This window comes from Rousettus aegyptiacus, unplaced genomic scaffold, assembly GCF_014176215.1.
Source record: "Rousettus aegyptiacus isolate mRouAeg1 unplaced genomic scaffold, mRouAeg1.p scaffold_m13_p_5, whole genome shotgun sequence".
Taxonomy (NCBI): Eukaryota; Metazoa; Chordata; class Mammalia; order Chiroptera; family Pteropodidae; genus Rousettus; species Rousettus aegyptiacus.
Window position 1 is genome coordinate 73,896,941 of NW_023416308.1, and position 16,781 is coordinate 73,913,721.

At 53.0% G+C, this 16,781-nt stretch overlaps 1 protein-coding gene across 5 annotated transcripts; it reads left to right on the forward strand.

The window, feature by feature from the left end:
- Nucleotides 1-1,889: 1,889 nt before the first annotated feature.
- Nucleotides 1,890-16,520, forward strand: LRRC32 (leucine rich repeat containing 32). 5 transcript variants are annotated; one of them, XM_016161626.2, is made up of 4 exons: nt 1,890-2,091; nt 2,554-2,832; nt 6,891-6,981; nt 11,666-16,520. In XM_016161626.2, the coding sequence occupies exons 3-4, from the start codon at nt 6,895-6,897 to the stop codon at nt 13,556-13,558; spliced, it is 1,980 nt and encodes a 659-aa protein (XP_016017112.2). In that variant the 5' UTR covers nt 1,890-2,091; nt 2,554-2,832; nt 6,891-6,894; the 3' UTR covers nt 13,559-16,520. The 5 variants fall into 5 exon arrangements, with proteins under 5 accessions (XP_016017112.2, XP_036077218.1, XP_036077219.1 ...); XM_036221325.1 differs by having other exon boundaries at nt 2,624-2,832; XM_036221324.1 differs by lacking the exon at nt 1,890-2,091 and adding an exon at nt 2,245-2,364 and having other exon boundaries at nt 2,624-2,832.
- Nucleotides 16,521-16,781: the final 261 nt, after the last annotated feature.

A 16,781-nucleotide genomic window follows, 5' to 3' on the forward strand; every position in this document is an offset into this window, starting at 1 on the left:
GCCCCAAACCAGGTACTTACACACATTGTTGCATCTGATCTTCATAGCAAGCCAGAAAGTCAGGTGCTATTATTAGTGTCGCTTGGCAGATCAGCAACCTGAAGTCAGATCAACCAACCTGCCAAAACTCATACTGCAACAACTGCTGAAGAAGCGAAGAGATGAAAGAAAGGGTGCTGAGCATGTGGGGTTCCCAGCTTTTAGCCCCTGTCCCAAGAGGCATCTGCAGCAGGTGGGCATACTTGGTTGCCCATCTGTGTCTAACTCTTGGGGAGCCCCATCTGGGCACTGAGTGAGGTGGAACCCCATGAACTAACTAACCACAACCACAGCATTTGGGGGTGTGTGAGGAGGAAGGCCATTCTCTCCAACTTGCCATAGCCTCAGCCCTGCCCTACCCTAGCCCCAGTCAGAGCTATGAGCCAGTCCGGAGTTTTCTGCTTGGCAGCAGCTCAAGGAAGTATGAGGAAGTGCTCAGCTGGCCTGGGGGAAACAGGTCAGGGGGTGAGCTAGGAACTCCCCTAATTCAACTCAGCCATATTCTGCCCATGCTGGAGGGTTGCTGGCAATCAGTTCCTGAACATTGATCCTTTGGACCAAGATCTGGAAAATGAAGCCTGCAGGATATAGCAGAGGTATCATCAATTACCACCAAAAAGACAATGGGAAGTAACCTAACACCCATTGGGTGCAGGCCCCAGGCTGGGTCCATTAAGTTCTGGTGCCAACCATGAGAAGTAGCTACTATCTTCCCCACTTTACAGATAGAAAAACTGAGGTCCCATTTGGCCAGGTGAGCACTAGAGCCGAGAGAGGTATGGGATAACCAGCTGGGACCTCTATGAGCATAGATCTGAGACCTCAAGTGTCTGGGAGGGAAGGCAACTTTCCCTACCCGTGCCCTCATCACAGCTTGGGCCCCTGAGGCAAGCTTTCCCTAATACTCTCTAAGGCTATGTTAGGCCCTGGGCCATCCATTCTCTGGGCTGTGCCCATCTGCCCAGGCCCATTCTCGTAATGAGCCAGATGGGAAGGAAAGACAGAAGCCACCTAACATTAAGGGAAACCAGCTTCTAAACCTAGCTTTACCCTGATTTACCACAAGGCTTTGTGTGGTCACTTTCCCATCTGTAAAATGGGGCACCCTGTGCCACTCCATCAAGGAAGAAAAACACCGTGGAAGAGGAATTTCCTTCTACCCTGGGAACCGTGACCCTGCTCCCCCAGGTATCCCCATCCTCAAGTCCACACTCATCAGGGCAGCATACCTGTGATTTGGTTGAGCCAAGGCATCTAGAAGAGGGGGTGGCTTTGGGAAGATGTGCATCAACCTCTGATGTAAAAGACAGTAATAACACTATGCGACTTTGCACGGCACTTTAAAACAACCCAAGCAAAATGGTGCCAGAAAAACCCAGATTGGCCTGGATTTAGCTTTGTGGACAAATTGGGCTCAAATCTCTGCCGCTTATGGGCTATACGACTTTGCATATGCCATTTTACCTTCCTGGACTCGGTTTCTCAAAATATACATGGGGACCTTACCAGTCCTAAACCATTGGTTTTTACTTATATTCGCTGTCCTCATGCCTAACCTCAGTTCGGCAGCCTGGAAACTGGGGACTTTGATGGTACCGTTTCACGCTGCTGCTAAAGGGTCCGAGACAGGTCTGGGTAATAAACAGCACATCTGGATAATGAAAAGAAAAAAAGTAACTTGCTTGGACTCGCCAGAAACTGCCGCGATGTGGGGAACCCCCTCTGTAGCTGCCCCAGGGCCAGTGAAGGGTCATTTCCTTCCGCGTTCAGCCCTGCAGTCACTTCTGTTTGTCCCCCGTAAGTGCGGCGGCGCCGGCAGCGGGGAAATCGGGGCCAGGCCGGATTTCCTCTGCGGACCTGCAGCTCCCAGAGCCGCCCGCCCCTCCGGGACCCTGCGGGGCCGTGAACTGCACGTGCAGCTGCTCCGGGCCGGGCCTCGCTCGTACTGGGCTCCCTCAGCTACTCCTCTCTCTCCGGCTCTTTCATCCCGCCCTCTTCAACCTGCCCCTTCCCAGCCGGGATTCCAGCGTAAAGAAGATGCTTCACTCCCTCGTAGGTTCCGGATAAACCGAGTCACGCCAGGGAGCCGTACGGGCGCTAGGACCCCGCGGCTTGACCGAGGGGGGGCGTGGTGGGGCGGGAGAGGTATTTAAATTGGAGCCCGAGCCGCCCCCTCGCGGGTCGGACTCCCGTGGGGCAGTGGAGCGGCCGTGCGCCTCCTCGGGCCGTGACCCCGGAGTCTGGCGCGGGGTGGGACGGGGCGATAGGTTTGCGCAAAATGTGCCGGGGCTGCCTGGGAGAGGAGCGGCGGCCGCGCTGAGCCAGGTAAGAGACGCCCAGCGGGCTAGGCTGGCCGACCCCCTAGGGAACCAGCTGTTCCGCTCCCCTCTTGAGCAGAGGGCGTGGAGCCTGTCTGGGGCTAGTCCACCCCACTCACCAACAGCTCCCCCCCGCCCCTGCCGCCGCCCCTCATCTCGCGCGTGGAGCCAGGTTTGACTCTCCCCTTGGCCCTAGAGTTCTCCCAGGCTCCTGACTCAACGGATCTTTCCTGCGACGGGGTGAGGCTGACGTTCCCATTTGACAGATGGGAAAACATCAGCAGAAAGGCCAGCAATTGGCGGGAACACACAGCTAGTCAAGAGCAGACGAAGATTTTAATCAAAGTCTCCTACCATCCTCTGACCTGGACCCGCGTGGGGCTTCCCATTCCATCGCACCAGAGAGCCTACCTGCCTGGGTGGGGGGCACCCACCTCTTTCCAAGGGGCTCCAGAGCCAGCCTTCTTCATGGGTGGTAAGATGTGAGGGACCCCTACCCCCACCCTGAGCTGCCTGAAATTCTGCCATCACAGCCACATTCCTTTGGGTTAAGGTCTAATTCGTGGGATGCACATGTTTGCCCTTAGTGATTCACTGCTCTGTAGGGGCGTACACAGCAGCTCTCCCAGGACCCCAGGCTGCCAGTGATCCCGGCTGAAAGGAGGGGGAGGAACACCTAGAGCCTGTCTGCTTGTGGATGTTGGGGGGATGGGGGTATTGGAAGGGGTTAGAGAGGAAGATTTTGTCCTGGTGTACTGGAAACATTTGATCTGGAGGCAGACAGACTGGATTCTGATCCTGACTCTGCTATTTATTGCCTGTGTGACTTAGGGTAAGTCACCTCTCTAAGCCTCATTCTCCTCGTGGGCGAATTGAGGGCAGTTCTATAGGGGGCAGGCAACTCAACGCCTGCTGGAGAAAACACAGCATTTGTGTTGTGTAGACCTGGACTAAATCCCAAAACACTAATGAGCTAGGTAACTATAGGCTAAGTCATTTTATCTGAGCCTCAGTTTTCTCATCTGTAAAATGAAAATTGTAACTATGTCATTGGGTTGTGAGAATTGATATGACATAGGTTAAGTGCTCAAAGAGTGTCTAATATCCTTAAATAAGGAAGGGCTTATTATGATAGTGAGCATTGCCGCACCTCATCTCTCTCTCTCTCTCTCTCTCTCTCTCTCTCTCTCTCACACACACACACACACACACACACACACACACACGTATTCTTTGGCACTTCTTACAGTCAGAGTCCTAGGTTGTCTCTCCCCTCCTCTTGCCTAGGCCACTTGTCCACAGGCCTTGGCCCTCTGTCCTCAGCACACCTTGCCTGGGCTGCTCAGCCCTGCAGGTCATTGTACCAGCTGGAAAGACCACATGCGTCCAGGGCACCTTCACAGCCATTCTCAACTTGATCATCACAACAGTTGAGAACAGTCAGTGGCAGAATAGGAACCAGGCTACTTGCCTTACCAATGAGACACTGAAGCACTGAAGGATTAAGGGACTTGTCCAAGGAACAGGCTAGGGAGCAGTAGAGTCTGGATGTAAGCCTACTTCTAAGTGACCCCGGTCCTCCCTCTTGAGAGTGAGTTGCGCATAAATTCTACGCACTGTATCTTGGGCACTGCTGATGGATGCCCACAGCTGATGGACCCCCTTCTTTCCAATGCCGTGGCAGAATTCCACTGTTAGAGAGGTGGACCCTGCTGGATGCTCTGATGCCCACCTTAGGGGTAGGGTGGGATTTGGGAGGCAGAGGATGGGAAAATGAGGGCCCCTTCAGGCAGCAATTCAGGTTCACAACTAAGCCAGGACTTTCCTTGTCCTTACTTCAAACTCACCCCTCATCCCATTTCAGTAGCGCTTCTGTCCCTTGCTCTGCCATTTGTTTAATAGATCTTTAGTGAGAACTGCTTAATAGACTCCTGTTCTCATAGAATAAAAAATTAATTATCAGGAAATGATCAATGCAAGATAAAGCATATGAGGATCTGGGAGAAGAACATTCCAGGTGGAAGGAACTGTAGGGGAAAGGCCCTGAGGCAGAAGTGCACTTAGTATGTTTGAGGAATGGCAAGAAGAATGGTGAGAAAGCTAGAATTTGGTGAGGGAAAGGCAAATGGTAGATGGAGTCAAAGAAGAGAGATGAAAAGCCTGGTTTATATTGGAGGTTTTCAAGCAGTGAGATTCATGATCTGATTATGATTTAACCTACCGCTCTGGCTGTTCTGTGTAGGGTAGTCTAAAAGGGGTCAGGGTGGGAGCAGGGCGTTGGTTGCTGTGGTTGAGGTCCAGGGTCATGGTGGTGCCTCTGTCTGTGGCAGTGATGTAGCAGGGAGGTAGGCAGATCTGGGGGCTGTTTCTCAGGGAGAGCAGACGGAACTTGCTGACGGAGAGAAGGAGTGTGGCAGGGAGGCGAAGGGAGAGTCAAGGAGAGCTGCTCTTGCCAGTGTCACCAGGTCACTGAGACTCCTCATGTCAATTCTCAACACCTTCCCCTGCCTGCCCAGTGGTTTGAGATAGGTCCCAGAGAAAAGAGATCCCCCTCTGCCCCAGGGGCACTTCCCATTGGAGCGAGTGGGGAAGGGCAAACCACAGAATGCTCAGTGCTGTGCTCACTGAAAGCTCAGGGGCTGTGGGATCCTGGGGGGAGCCTACACTTGGGCAACCAGAGGAGCCTTCTTGGAGATGACATCTAAGCGGAGACCCAAAGGATGAGGAGGTATTCAGCACAAGAGAGGGGCAGTACATAGGGGCTCTGAGAAGTGAAGGAAATAGAAAGCGTCCAGAACCCAGAGCGGGAGAAGGGGCAGTGAGAGATGAAGCTGGAAAGAAGAGTTGGCCGAGCATGGTTCACTCACCAAGGGCCTCAAGGCCCCATCGAGGGGTTTCCACTCAGTTCTGAGTATACCAGCTTTCAGATGGGTGGCGATGTTCTGCTTTTTAAACAGCAGAACAAAATTTCCTGTGAAAGCCCGACCTGTGATGCAGGTGAGAAGAGAGCAGCTGCGCGGCAGAGGCCCATGCTGAGGGCAACCCAAGGGGCAGGGTTTAAAAGATCGCTGTGGCCCTGGCCCATTTGAACAAGAAAGGATCTCAAAGAGAAATGCCTCTTCTAAAACATCCTCGGAGTCACAATTCAGCACTCATTTATTGAGTACCTGTGGGAGACCTTATAGTGTAAAGGTTAAGGGCACATACCTAGGAGCCAGACTTGTTAGCTGTGAGACTTAATCTCTCTGAGCCTCGGTTTCCCAGTCTACAAAATGGGAATGGTAATCATGGAGCCAAACTGTTGAATTATTGTGAGGATTAAATGAGTTAATACATGTAAAGTGTTGAGAAAAGTGCCTGGTACATAAGGGCTCTGCACATGGCACTTTCATAGAATATATCTTATTTGATCTTTAGCAAAACATGGCGAGGTTGGTAATTAACCTCAGAAAAGGAAACAGGATCAGAGAGGTGAAGTGTCTTGTACAAGGTCACATAGCTAGTAAGTGGAAGAGACATAGGGAATAGTTGGGTTGAGTGACTCGGTCCATTGCTTTTGGGGGGCTTCATGTGTTCCTCCTTCTTAATGCTCTGTATGTATTGTGGTCACTTCTGTGCATTTATTTGTATCCCTAGTTCCCAGCATAGAGCCAGACATGAGGAGGAATTCAGTAAACGTGCGAATGAATGAATGAAATTGATTAATTGATCTGTGTGTTCCTAGCACTTGGCCCAGGTCCTCAGTGAGTGAGCCCTTAGCAGCACTGGGATTCTGCCCTGCTGAGGGCTTCTGTACTCTCCCTTAACCTCACGATGGATGCTTATAGAAAGAAGGGCTGGTCCAGCAAGCCTGAGTGTCTCTCTGCACTGGCCCTGGTAGTGGCTTCAGTGAAAGTAAAGGGCCGGGCAGCCTGCTCCTGGGGAAGTTCACTGCCACAGTGCTGGGGGCAGGGCAAGCCTCCTGGTGGGGCTTCCTGTCAAGGCTTCAGGCCCAGCCTTTAAACAATGGCCAGGCCTGAAGAATCAGAAAATCAAAAGAAAAAGGGCAAAATGAAAGTCCAGGAGTAGGGACCTTAAGGAATTATGTTTGAGGCCTGAGGAGCTAGGATGGGGAGACCTGCTTGTGGCTTGGGTAAAAATGGAGTCAGAGGCCCAGCTCCCCATTTCACCCCACTCCAGGCCTGAGGTTAGCCCAGATTAGCCCTTAGGGTCTCTCTGTCTCCTGCTTACCCACTCTAGATTGTCTTCCACCTTCTGACCATGTCACTCACTGCTTAAAAAATCTCGTAGAGGGTGAGGGTGGTAGAGGATGACCTAGCTCCTTGGCTTAGCGTTGGAGGCAGTTTATGATGGGCTATGGCCCCATTTCCAGCCCCCTTCATAAGGTACCCTATTCACGGCACCTTAATTCTGGATACATCTTTGGTCTGGGGTTCCCTAAGGGCAGGCACAAACAGGATGGGAGGGTGGGCACTGGCCGTGGGAAGGAGCCTGAGATTTTATAGTGTTCCCCCTTTCTCCTGCCCTATGCAGAGCCATGAGCCACCAGATTCTGCTGCTCCTGGCCGTGCTGACCCTGAGCCTGGCTACCTCCCAACACCGAGACAAGGTGCCCTGTAAGATGGTAAGAAGCCCTGCCCAGGCAGGGTAAGCTCCCTCCAGCACCCTCCCTCCCCCGGCCCCCAAAATGTCTTACTGTCCCAGATCCAGAAAGCCAGAAGTTAGAGGAATCAAAAGAGGAAAGAGAATGCATTTAATGCATTTAAACTTTACATTTAATGCACACCTGGTAGAATATTTAAGTATCTTATTTACTATTAATCTTGCCAGATTAAGCACTATTATTTCTATTTTACAGAGTTGGAAACTGAGGCTTAGAGAAGTTAGATAACTTGTCTGAGGTCATTCAACTAGGACTGGTTGGACCAATATTGGACTCTTCCCCCAGCTGCCTCCATAGGGCATTGGGGTCCAGCTGGATGATGCAGAATGTGTGTGTGTGTGTGTGTGTGTGTGTGTGTGTGTGTGTGTGTGTGTGTGTGTGTGTTGGGGGAATTTGGGGTTGGCCAGCTGGAAAGGGCTCTTCTGTACTAGGTCCCTCCTGAGGACAAATCCTCTTTTCTAACTGGGCTTCTTGACTTGGGCCTATCTTCCACATCCCTCTTGGGAACTCTTTCCCTCATTACTGCCCAGGACAAATGTTGCCCATTACAGGAAGCTTCACTTGATCTGTCCCAGGCTGGGCTGGTTCCATTTGCTCCATTTTTCTTGGCTTCTGCAGCTCCCAGCTTCCCTCCATTGCAATACTGACCACATGGCATAGTTGACACATGGGTCCAAGCCTGTCTTACCTGCCAGACCAAGAACTTTTAAATGGCAGGGACCAGATTTGTTCCTTTTTCTTTCCCTGAGCCAGTGAGACTAGCCCTGATGTTACTGTGACTCTGTGGGATACAGGGAAAAGGGACCACCTAGGTCCACTAGTAAGACTAGACAATCACTGAGGTCAAGGTAGGAGCCTGAGCTGGGGAAGGGACAGACCCTATGGCAGCCACACCTGGACTTAGAACTAGAAGCTATGACACAGAATGGGCAGCTTCTTCTGAAGGCTGGATGTGCTGGCAGCCAGTGCCCAGCAGCCCTTCCCTGGGGTTTTAGTGTCCTGCTGTTGCCACCTCATTGCTTGCTCTTCAGAACCCTTCTGAGATTCTGATTCCCAGAACCCAGAATAAAAGGCAGAGGAGGCCTCAGATATCACCAAATGCAGCCCCACATTCTACCTTGGGAAACAGGTGAAGGGCCTGGGCCACTCAATAGAGGGGAGAACGGAGTGAGCTTTGGATTTGGGACAAATGAGGTAATAAGCAGGAAAGTGCTTTCTGAACTACTATGGGAGGAATTATGATAATTTTCAAAATAGTAAAAAAAAAAAAAAATTGCTACATGTCGAGGGCTTGTAAGGTGTCTGCACAATGCTGAGGGCTTTCTCTCCTTTTCTCCTACCCAGAATTCCTCTTTTCAGCTTAGAAAACTAAGGCTGAGAATAGAGGTGTGACCCTTCAGGGTCATACAAATAGGAACTAACAGAGCAGGATTTGAACCCAACTCTCCCGAGCGTGTGCTGTCCACTGCTGGGTGGCTCTTCCGATCCTGTTTCCCTTTTCTGTGCAGGTGGTAAAATGGAGTTGGATGGCAAGTCTTCTTCTTGCCTAAACAAACAAACAAACAAACAAACAAACAAACAAACTGGGCTGTAGCATCCTGGTATCTCAGCGAGAATGGGTAGGGGGTTGTCAGGAGAAGATCCAGACTTGGCTAAGGGCTGATTCCTCCAAGACCCCTCCCATGCAAGTCAGTCATGCTGGGGGCTGGGAGCTCAGGAAGTGGCAAGCACGTGGAAATGGAGTGCTGAGAGCTGCCCTGGCCTTCAAGCTTCTTCTCAGACTGGACCCAAGGGCTAGGCATCTCAGGGCAGCCCTGTCTACCTGCAGCCTCCCCTGGACCTCTGACAGGGGTTCTAGGTACCTGGGCGGAAAGCAAGTCTTAGGCTCTGGGCTTGGTGGCTCTGTGTCCCAGCTCAGCATTCAGGGAATGGTGCCTCAGGGAGCCTTGGAGTCTCCAGAGGTGAAATGGGGTATGGGCTTGCACAGGACCATGTCCCTAACACGCTAAATGTTCAGGAAGTGATGGCTGGTGTAATTTACTATACTGATGGACTCAACCTGCCTGCTCAACCAGCTGAGGGCCCAGTGGTCAGAACTTGGCCGGCACCAATAGGAAATGGAACTTGCAATGGTAGTTTTGAGTCTCTGACTATCTGATTTGGGGCAGCCCACCACCCTGAGCCTCAATTTCCTTAAGGGGTACAATGGAGTATATGTGCCTTAGAAGATTAAGTGAGGCAAGGGATCTGTGTTCAGCACAACCCCGACACAGAGCTGGTGCCCCCACAGTTAGTGGCAGTCATTGTGTTCTTGTTCATTTCGCCATTTCTTCTTTAATCAGGATGGTCTGGGAGCTGGGGACAGGATGGGGAGGCCATCTCTAGGTGCCCTAGCTGGTTGAGAGGTTGTGGGGGAGGAAGGGGCAAGGAGCTGGGCAGAACTGGCAAGGTGGCTGGGGTAGGTTTCCGGTTTACGTGGGTGTCCTACTGCAGAGGTATCCCTGAGCCTCTAAGTAGGCCAGTCACTGGGCCGCATGGAGTAGGAAGAACACACAGATACCTGGTGGAGGGCAGTCTGTTCCTCCGCCTTCCTCACCTTAGGAAGGAAGCCGAGAGCTGGGCCAGGCAGGGCACCCCCAGGCTGGTGTTCTTGCCCTGCTGGCTCAGCTGCAGACTCCCAGTGATCAGTACAGGTCACTGCCATCTTCAGGCTCAGCCTCCCATCCGGGAAGTAGGTGGGCTGGACCCTTTTTGCTCTAACAGTCTTTGACTTTAGTCTGAATATATGAATTATCCCTTTTCTTTCCTTTCAAAAAGGTAATTGAATCAACCTTTCAGAACTTTATTAAGCCAATGATGTCTGTGACATTTTCATTCATTAAAAAAATTTACTGAGTGCCTCCGTATGCAAGGTCCAAGTTATTTACATCAATCAAACCAGTCCCTGTTTTCTTGGAGTTCACTGCCCAGCAGATCCCCACACAGACCATCATGATTCAAGGGCTAAAGCTATGACAGAAGAAGCACAGGGGCCGTGAGAACCCAGAGGAGGCTCTGACCTGCCTGGCAGTCAGGAAGGGCTTCCTGGTGGAGGAGACCCTGGAGTTTAGCATACTGAGTTCACCATTCAGATCTGGTTGAGAAGGGCATAACCAACACAGAGAACAGCAAGGAGGAGGCCCAGAGGTGGGCATGAGAGGGCACAATGGGCAGTGGTAAGGTATGGAAGGTATGGTCATTGCCTGTGACCTGGGAGAGAGGACAGATCAATAGGGGTCACAAACAGCCTTGAACCCTGCTGAGGTTCCTGGACTTGGCCCTGGAGGGGTTTAAGTAGAGGGTAGCATGGTCAGAGTAGAGTTTTCAAGTCGTTGCTAGGCATTTGGCTGGTGGATGGGTCAGAAGGGGTCAATAGAGACAGAAGCTGGGGCAGGAGTAGTCCTGAGCTGTGTGGTGCTGGAAGTCAGGCCCTTGGCTGGGAAAGGCTGGGTTTTCTGGTATGTTGGAAAAGAGGAGAGGGAGACTGCATTTGCATGGAAAGAATTCTGGCCCCAGAAGCCACACAGGGTAGAAGGACAAAAGTGGGCCTTTTGTTTGGATTCAAAACTCAGCTCTGCCCCTCACCAGCTGGGTGATCTTGGAGCCTATCTTAACCTTTCTGAGCTTGGATTTCTTAAATAGGGGTGATCATATTTGATAGGCAGGCTATTGTGAAGATCCTTTGAGACAATGGATATGAAAATGCTAAACAAAATCTAAATTGCTGAATGAGTGCTAGGGAGGGAGAGACGAGTTACTTTCTGGATAAGAAATCAGTTGTATATGGCTTGATCACATACCACTACCCAGTAAAATCATAGTTTCATCATCAAAGAATGTGGGTTGACACCCTGGCCATCCTTCCCCTGCCCCCTACTTCTACCCCATCTCTAGGGGCTGATGAAGACCAGGCTGTGGGAAGCAAAGTCATTAATGGGGGTGGGTGTGGGTAGCAGCAAAAGCAAGGAGGTCACTTCTGGGAAGTGTCACCAAGGAAGGCAGGCTCTGGAACCTGGAGCTGTACCCCATGGAATGAGGGCTTGAATGAGATCTGAGGGTAGGAAGCTGAAAACTGATGACAGGAGTGCAGAATGCATTTTTCCCTTTTGGAAACATTTCCCCCAAAGTGGATTAATCTGACCTAATGCCAGCTGGGTAAATGTAAGTATCTGGGCCCATAGAAGGAACTCAGGATGTGGAACCAAGAGGCCTGGGTCCCAGCTTGCCCTGCTCCTCATTGGCTCTAGGTCACTTTAGATGACACATGGCTCAGTTTTCTGTAAAATGGAATAATCAGGACAGAGGTTTTTGTTAGTTCATTTATATTTCTATTTGTCCATCATCTCTGGCTGTCTACCCATCAAAGATTTCTTGAGTCCCTCCCTGATGCCAGTGCTATACTGGATGCCACAGACAGGGCTGGGAATGGGAGGGGGTCATTCAGAAATGGGGTGATTAGGCTGGGGTGGAGAAATGTTGAGCATCTGGGAGGCCAGGGGAGAACCCTGGTGGGAGCTCAAGACATCCTTCCTAGAGGCTCATGTCTGGTTCCAGCTCCTACTGCACCCACTAATGCCTGCTGCTCTCCCTGCCTCCTCCTCCCCAGGTGGACAAGGAGGTCTTGTGCCAAGGCCTTGGCCTACTTCAGGTCCCCTCGGTGCTTCCTCGGGACATTGAGGTCCTCGACCTATCTGAAAATCAGCTGTGGAGGATTCTGGCCTTGCCCTTGGGCTTCTACACAGCCCTCCGTCACCTGGACCTGAGCTTCAACGAGATCAGCTTCCTCCAGCCAGGTGTCTTCCAGGCCCTGTCCCACCTGGAGCACCTCAACCTGGCCCACAACCGCCTGGCACTGAGCACTGGTGTTCTAGGCCCCCTGCTGCATGTGACGTCCCTGGACCTGTCTGGGAACAGCCTGTACAGTGGCCTGATGGAGCAGCTGCTTGGGGAGGCACCCGCCCTGCGTACCCTCGTGCTGGCAGAGAACAGCCTGACGCACCTCGCCCACCAGACCTTCTGGGGCACACCTGCGCTTGAGCGGCTGGACCTACATAGCAATGTGCTCATGGACATCGAAGATGGTGCTTTCGAGGCCCTGCCCCACCTGACTCACCTCAACCTCTCCAGGAACTCCCTCACCTGCATCTCCGACTTTAGCCTCCAGCAGCTGCGAGTGCTGGACCTCAGCTGTAACAGCATCGAGGCCTTTCAGACTGCCCCAGAGCCCCAGGCTGGATACCAGCTCACCTGGCTTGACCTGCGAGAAAACAAACTGCTCTACTTCCCTGACCTGGATGCGCTCCCGAGACTCATCTACCTGAATGTGTCCAACAACCTCATCCGGCTCCCTGTGGGGCCACCCCAGGGTGGCGAGGCCATCCACGCACCTTCCGAGGGCTGGTCAGCCTTGCCTCTCTCAAATCCCAGCCACAATTCCAGCACCCACCCCCTCTCCCAGCTCTTGAATCTGGATTTGAGCTACAATGAGATCGACTTCATCCCAGAGGGCTTTCTTGATCACCTGACCTCCCTGCGCTTCTTGAACCTCAGCAGAAACTGCTTGCGGGCTTTTGAGGCTCGTTGTGCAGGCTCCCTGCCCTGTCTTGTGCTCCTGGACATCAGCCACAATGCGCTGGAGACACTAGAGCTGGGCACCAAAGCCCTGAGGTCTCTGCGGACACTGCTCCTACAGGACAATGCCTTGCAGGACCTGCACCCATACACCTTTGCCGGCCTGGCCAGCCTGCAGAGCCTCAATTTGCAGGGGAACCGGGTCAGCCCCTGTGGGGGGCCAGGTGAGTCTGGACTCTCAGGCTGTGTGGCCTTCTCTGGCATTTCCTCCCTCCGTATCCTGAACTTGGTGAACAATGAGATGGAGATGCTCCGGGCAGGAGCCTTCCTCCATACGCCACTTACCGAGTTGGACGTCTCTGCCAACCCTGGGCTGGATGTGGCCACGGGGGCCCTGGCAGGTCTAGAGTCGTCCTTGGAGGTCCTGGCCCTGCAAGGCAATGGGCTGGAGGTCCTGCAGGTAGACTTGCCCTGCTTCAGCTGTCTCAAGCAGCTCAATCTCGCTGAGAACCGCCTGAGTCGCCTGCCGGCCTGGACACAGGCTGTATCCCTGGAGGTGCTGGACCTGAGGAACAACAGCTTCAGCTTCCTGCCAGGCAGCGCTATGGGTGGCCTGGAGACGAGCCTCCGGCGCCTCTACCTGCAGGGGAATCCGCTCAGCTGCTGCGGCAATGGCTGGCTGGCTGCCCAGCTGCACCAGGGCCGCGTGGACGTGGATGCCACCCAGGACCTGATCTGCCGCTTCAGCTCCCGAGAGGAGGTGTCCCTGAGTGACGTGCGTCCTGAGGACTGTGAGAAGGGGGAGCTCAGGAATGTCAACCTCATCATCATCCTTACCATCGCAGTGGTCTCTGCCATCGTTCTCACCACACTGGCCACCTGTTGTTGTGTCCGCCGGCAGAAGTTCAACCAACAGTATAAAGCCTAGAGAAGCCCAGGCTGCAGAACAGCTCAGCCGGGAGACCCTCGTAGGGCAGTGGGGGAGCCAGAGGCACAGGGAATGGCTCTGATCCAAGGTCACACAGTGAGCCAAGGTCTCAGAAGCCTGGTCTCTAAATCCCAGCCCAGGGGTCCTTTCCCTGCATCCTGCTGCATCAGTGGGTGATCCACTTCCCAGGCCGCACATGTGGTCCAGCAGTGGAAGCCAGAAGTTGAGCCGTTTCAGAAGTAACAGAGAATAAGGTTGACTGATTGGATCAACCGAGCTTTGCCAGACATCTGTTCCGTGCCACACCCTGCTCTGGGCACTGGGGACTCTGGTGAAGGAGACAGACACATCCCTGCCCTCAAGCATCTCCCAGTCTGGGTGGGGAGGGGTCACAGAACCGTGCAATGACCACACAGTGTGGAGCCCAGGGCTCCAATGCTCAGTCGCGGAGTCTGCCCTGGCAGGGCCAGGCAGGGACAAGGAGACTCAAGACCGAAAGGATTTGTCTGAGATGTTTCCAGGCAGACTATTTGTCACATCTGATAATGACTTTCAGCTTCTCTGGAACATGACGAACTTGTGACCGGAAGAGAACTAGAGCCACATGAGTACATCCTGGATCCAGCATTATTAGGCAGGCTGTGGTGTCTCCAGCAGGTCCTGGTTAAGAGGCTGTCACCCTGGGCTTTGGCTAGCACTGGACCATTTCGTTTCCTGATGTGGACAGGCTCTTTCTGCACCTGGCACTCTCATGTTGCACACACTGGCCCGAATACTGCCTTAGCCCCCACTTCCTGCTCAGGCCCCCTGCTCCATTCCAGCCCCACCCTGGCTGGAGAGGCAGGGGTTGGAGCCTTAGGGCTCTGGTTCTGTTTTACACCAGGCTTGGCAGCTGTAACAAACCCAAGCCTGCAATCTGCCTCTTTATGACAACCCTCTGAGGCTGGTTATTTTATCCCATTTTATAAGAGGCTCCAAGTCTCCCTCCATGGTTCCCTCAGCTAAGAAATACCATAACTGACATTTAGACTCACATCCTCCTGACTCCAGGGCCTGAGCTTTGCCACTGCGGAGGCTATAGGCTGTCAGGTGGACAGGAAGTGGCCCCACATCGCTGGAACAGGGCCTGGGGACATCCTGTGCTGTGAATCCCCACCTGCTCCTCTCTCCCAGGCAGGAAGAGGGAAGACAGGCAGCCACAGGCCCTCTCCTCCGTCTCTGCCTCAGTTTCCCTCATTTTCTCAATTGCAGACTGGTATGGGTTCTCTTTTTTCTCTTCCTACTATCGCTTTCCTTCATTCCCTCTTTCTCCAGTGAGCACAGCCTGGAGCATGAGACTATTGAGTCCAACCTCCTCATTGCACAGATAGGAAACAGGCTTAGGAAGAGAATGGGCCTTACTTAGAGCTATACAGGTCAGTAGCAGAGTCCGTGAAAAAAGTAGATTTAGACCTCATCAGGGTATGTGTGGGGGAGTTTGAGGGTTGGACCCGAGTGGTTTTCTTCTTTCTCAGCTGTCACATCACAAGATAATGCTGGCTCCAAATGCTCTTTCTGGTCTTCATCATACAGGGATATTTTTCCCCCTAGAAAAATGGGTAGAAAAATGCATCCAGATTTAACTTGTTGTCCCTCATATCCATGGAACCATGGGCTGTCCAGGAAGAAAGGGGGCCTTGGAATCTACCCAGGACCCCATACTGTTGTCTTTACCTCCCACCTCTGTTTGGCTGCTGTCTGGCTCAGGACAGTGCTCGGTAAAGTGAGAGATAATGAAAATGCCTGTCTCTCTGCCCTATTTTGCAAATGAGGAAACTGAGGCCCAGTGAGGGCCAAGGACTCAGGGACCTGGTGTCCTGGCTTCAGCCTGGGGCCCTGGGAGTCTGGGGGACACAGTCCTAATTGGGATAATGACCACAGGTGCTCACTGCACACAAACACTCTCAGGCTTGGGGGCAGGTATGTTCCCCTCCAAGCCTGATCTTTGAAAACACTACGTAATGCTGCTCTCACGTCCTAGGAGCCAGGCCGCTGCCCAGGCCTCGGAACCAGCTCTCTGTATAAACCACACGAATGTATTAAAAACTAATTTTGAAGAAACAACGCAGCCTGCTAGCCTCCTCCTTGCTATGGGGAATCGGCACCACTGCATCCACTTGAACCCCGCCCTCCTCTACGTCTATTATGGTTTTTGAGCCCTCGTGGCAAACCCCTGGGGCTGGGGGGAATCCTGCTGGGGAGATGGAGGCTCTGGGCTATCACTACCCTGGACCTTGGGGCTTCGGCCCCAGTCACATCCCTCCCCATTTGACAAACCCTGCTTCCTCCCCTACCCCTGAGAAAGTGGTGGCTTTCAGTAGGGACACTTCTGGCCTATGCTCTGTGCTCGGGGCCCTCTGCCCCTCCTCATTCCCCTGCTCCGCCCGTCTTCTCTAGCCACTTCTTCCTCTCAGACTTCAGCTGTGCTCAGGTTGCATCCATCTTAAAAACATCGAAGGTGTCCTTTGCCAAACTCCATGTACTTTTCCATCCACACCTCCTTGACCTCTCAACTGTGGGGTTCCCTCACCCCTATCCTCCCCATCACCCACCCCCTCCCCTTAGTACACTCCCCCAGCATTTAGGACCCCCACACATGTTTTTCACCTTCCTCTCAGGCCTTTTCAGGGTCTGCTAAGTGCTCAATGGCCTGTCTGTCTGGTGTCATCTGAATGGTGACCACCAGGACTCGCATCCAAGGCCCTCTTCTCTGGGGAATAACATCACCCTCGTTAGCACAGCCACCACATTGCTCTGATGATGCCCACGTCCCTGATTCCAGCCCTAGCCCCTCCTGAGCATCCAGCCCTGATACCGATACCCAGAGGCCTCCCCAGCTAGAGAGCTAAAGGTCTCCCAGGGGCTGGAGAATTAAGAGTGAGCGGCCAGGCTTCAGCTCAAGGTTGAACGTGGAAGAAAACCAGCAGGGTCCAGAAGGGCACTTTTGGTTCCTTGAAGGGAGTCGGAAGGTGAGGGTGTGGGCTCTGGGGTCTGGTAGGAGGGTACAAGAGCCACCTCATGTGGAGTGGGGGGCAGGCGAGGGGCTCTGAGGCAGAGTCGAGAGGGCAGGGAGAGGCTCCTCCACCTCCTACTTTGTCCTCATGTGGCCTTACCTCCTCTCCTCAGCTACTCCACATCCAGACACTGACCCCTCAGGTGATGACAGCCTCTTCTCCCCCAAGTC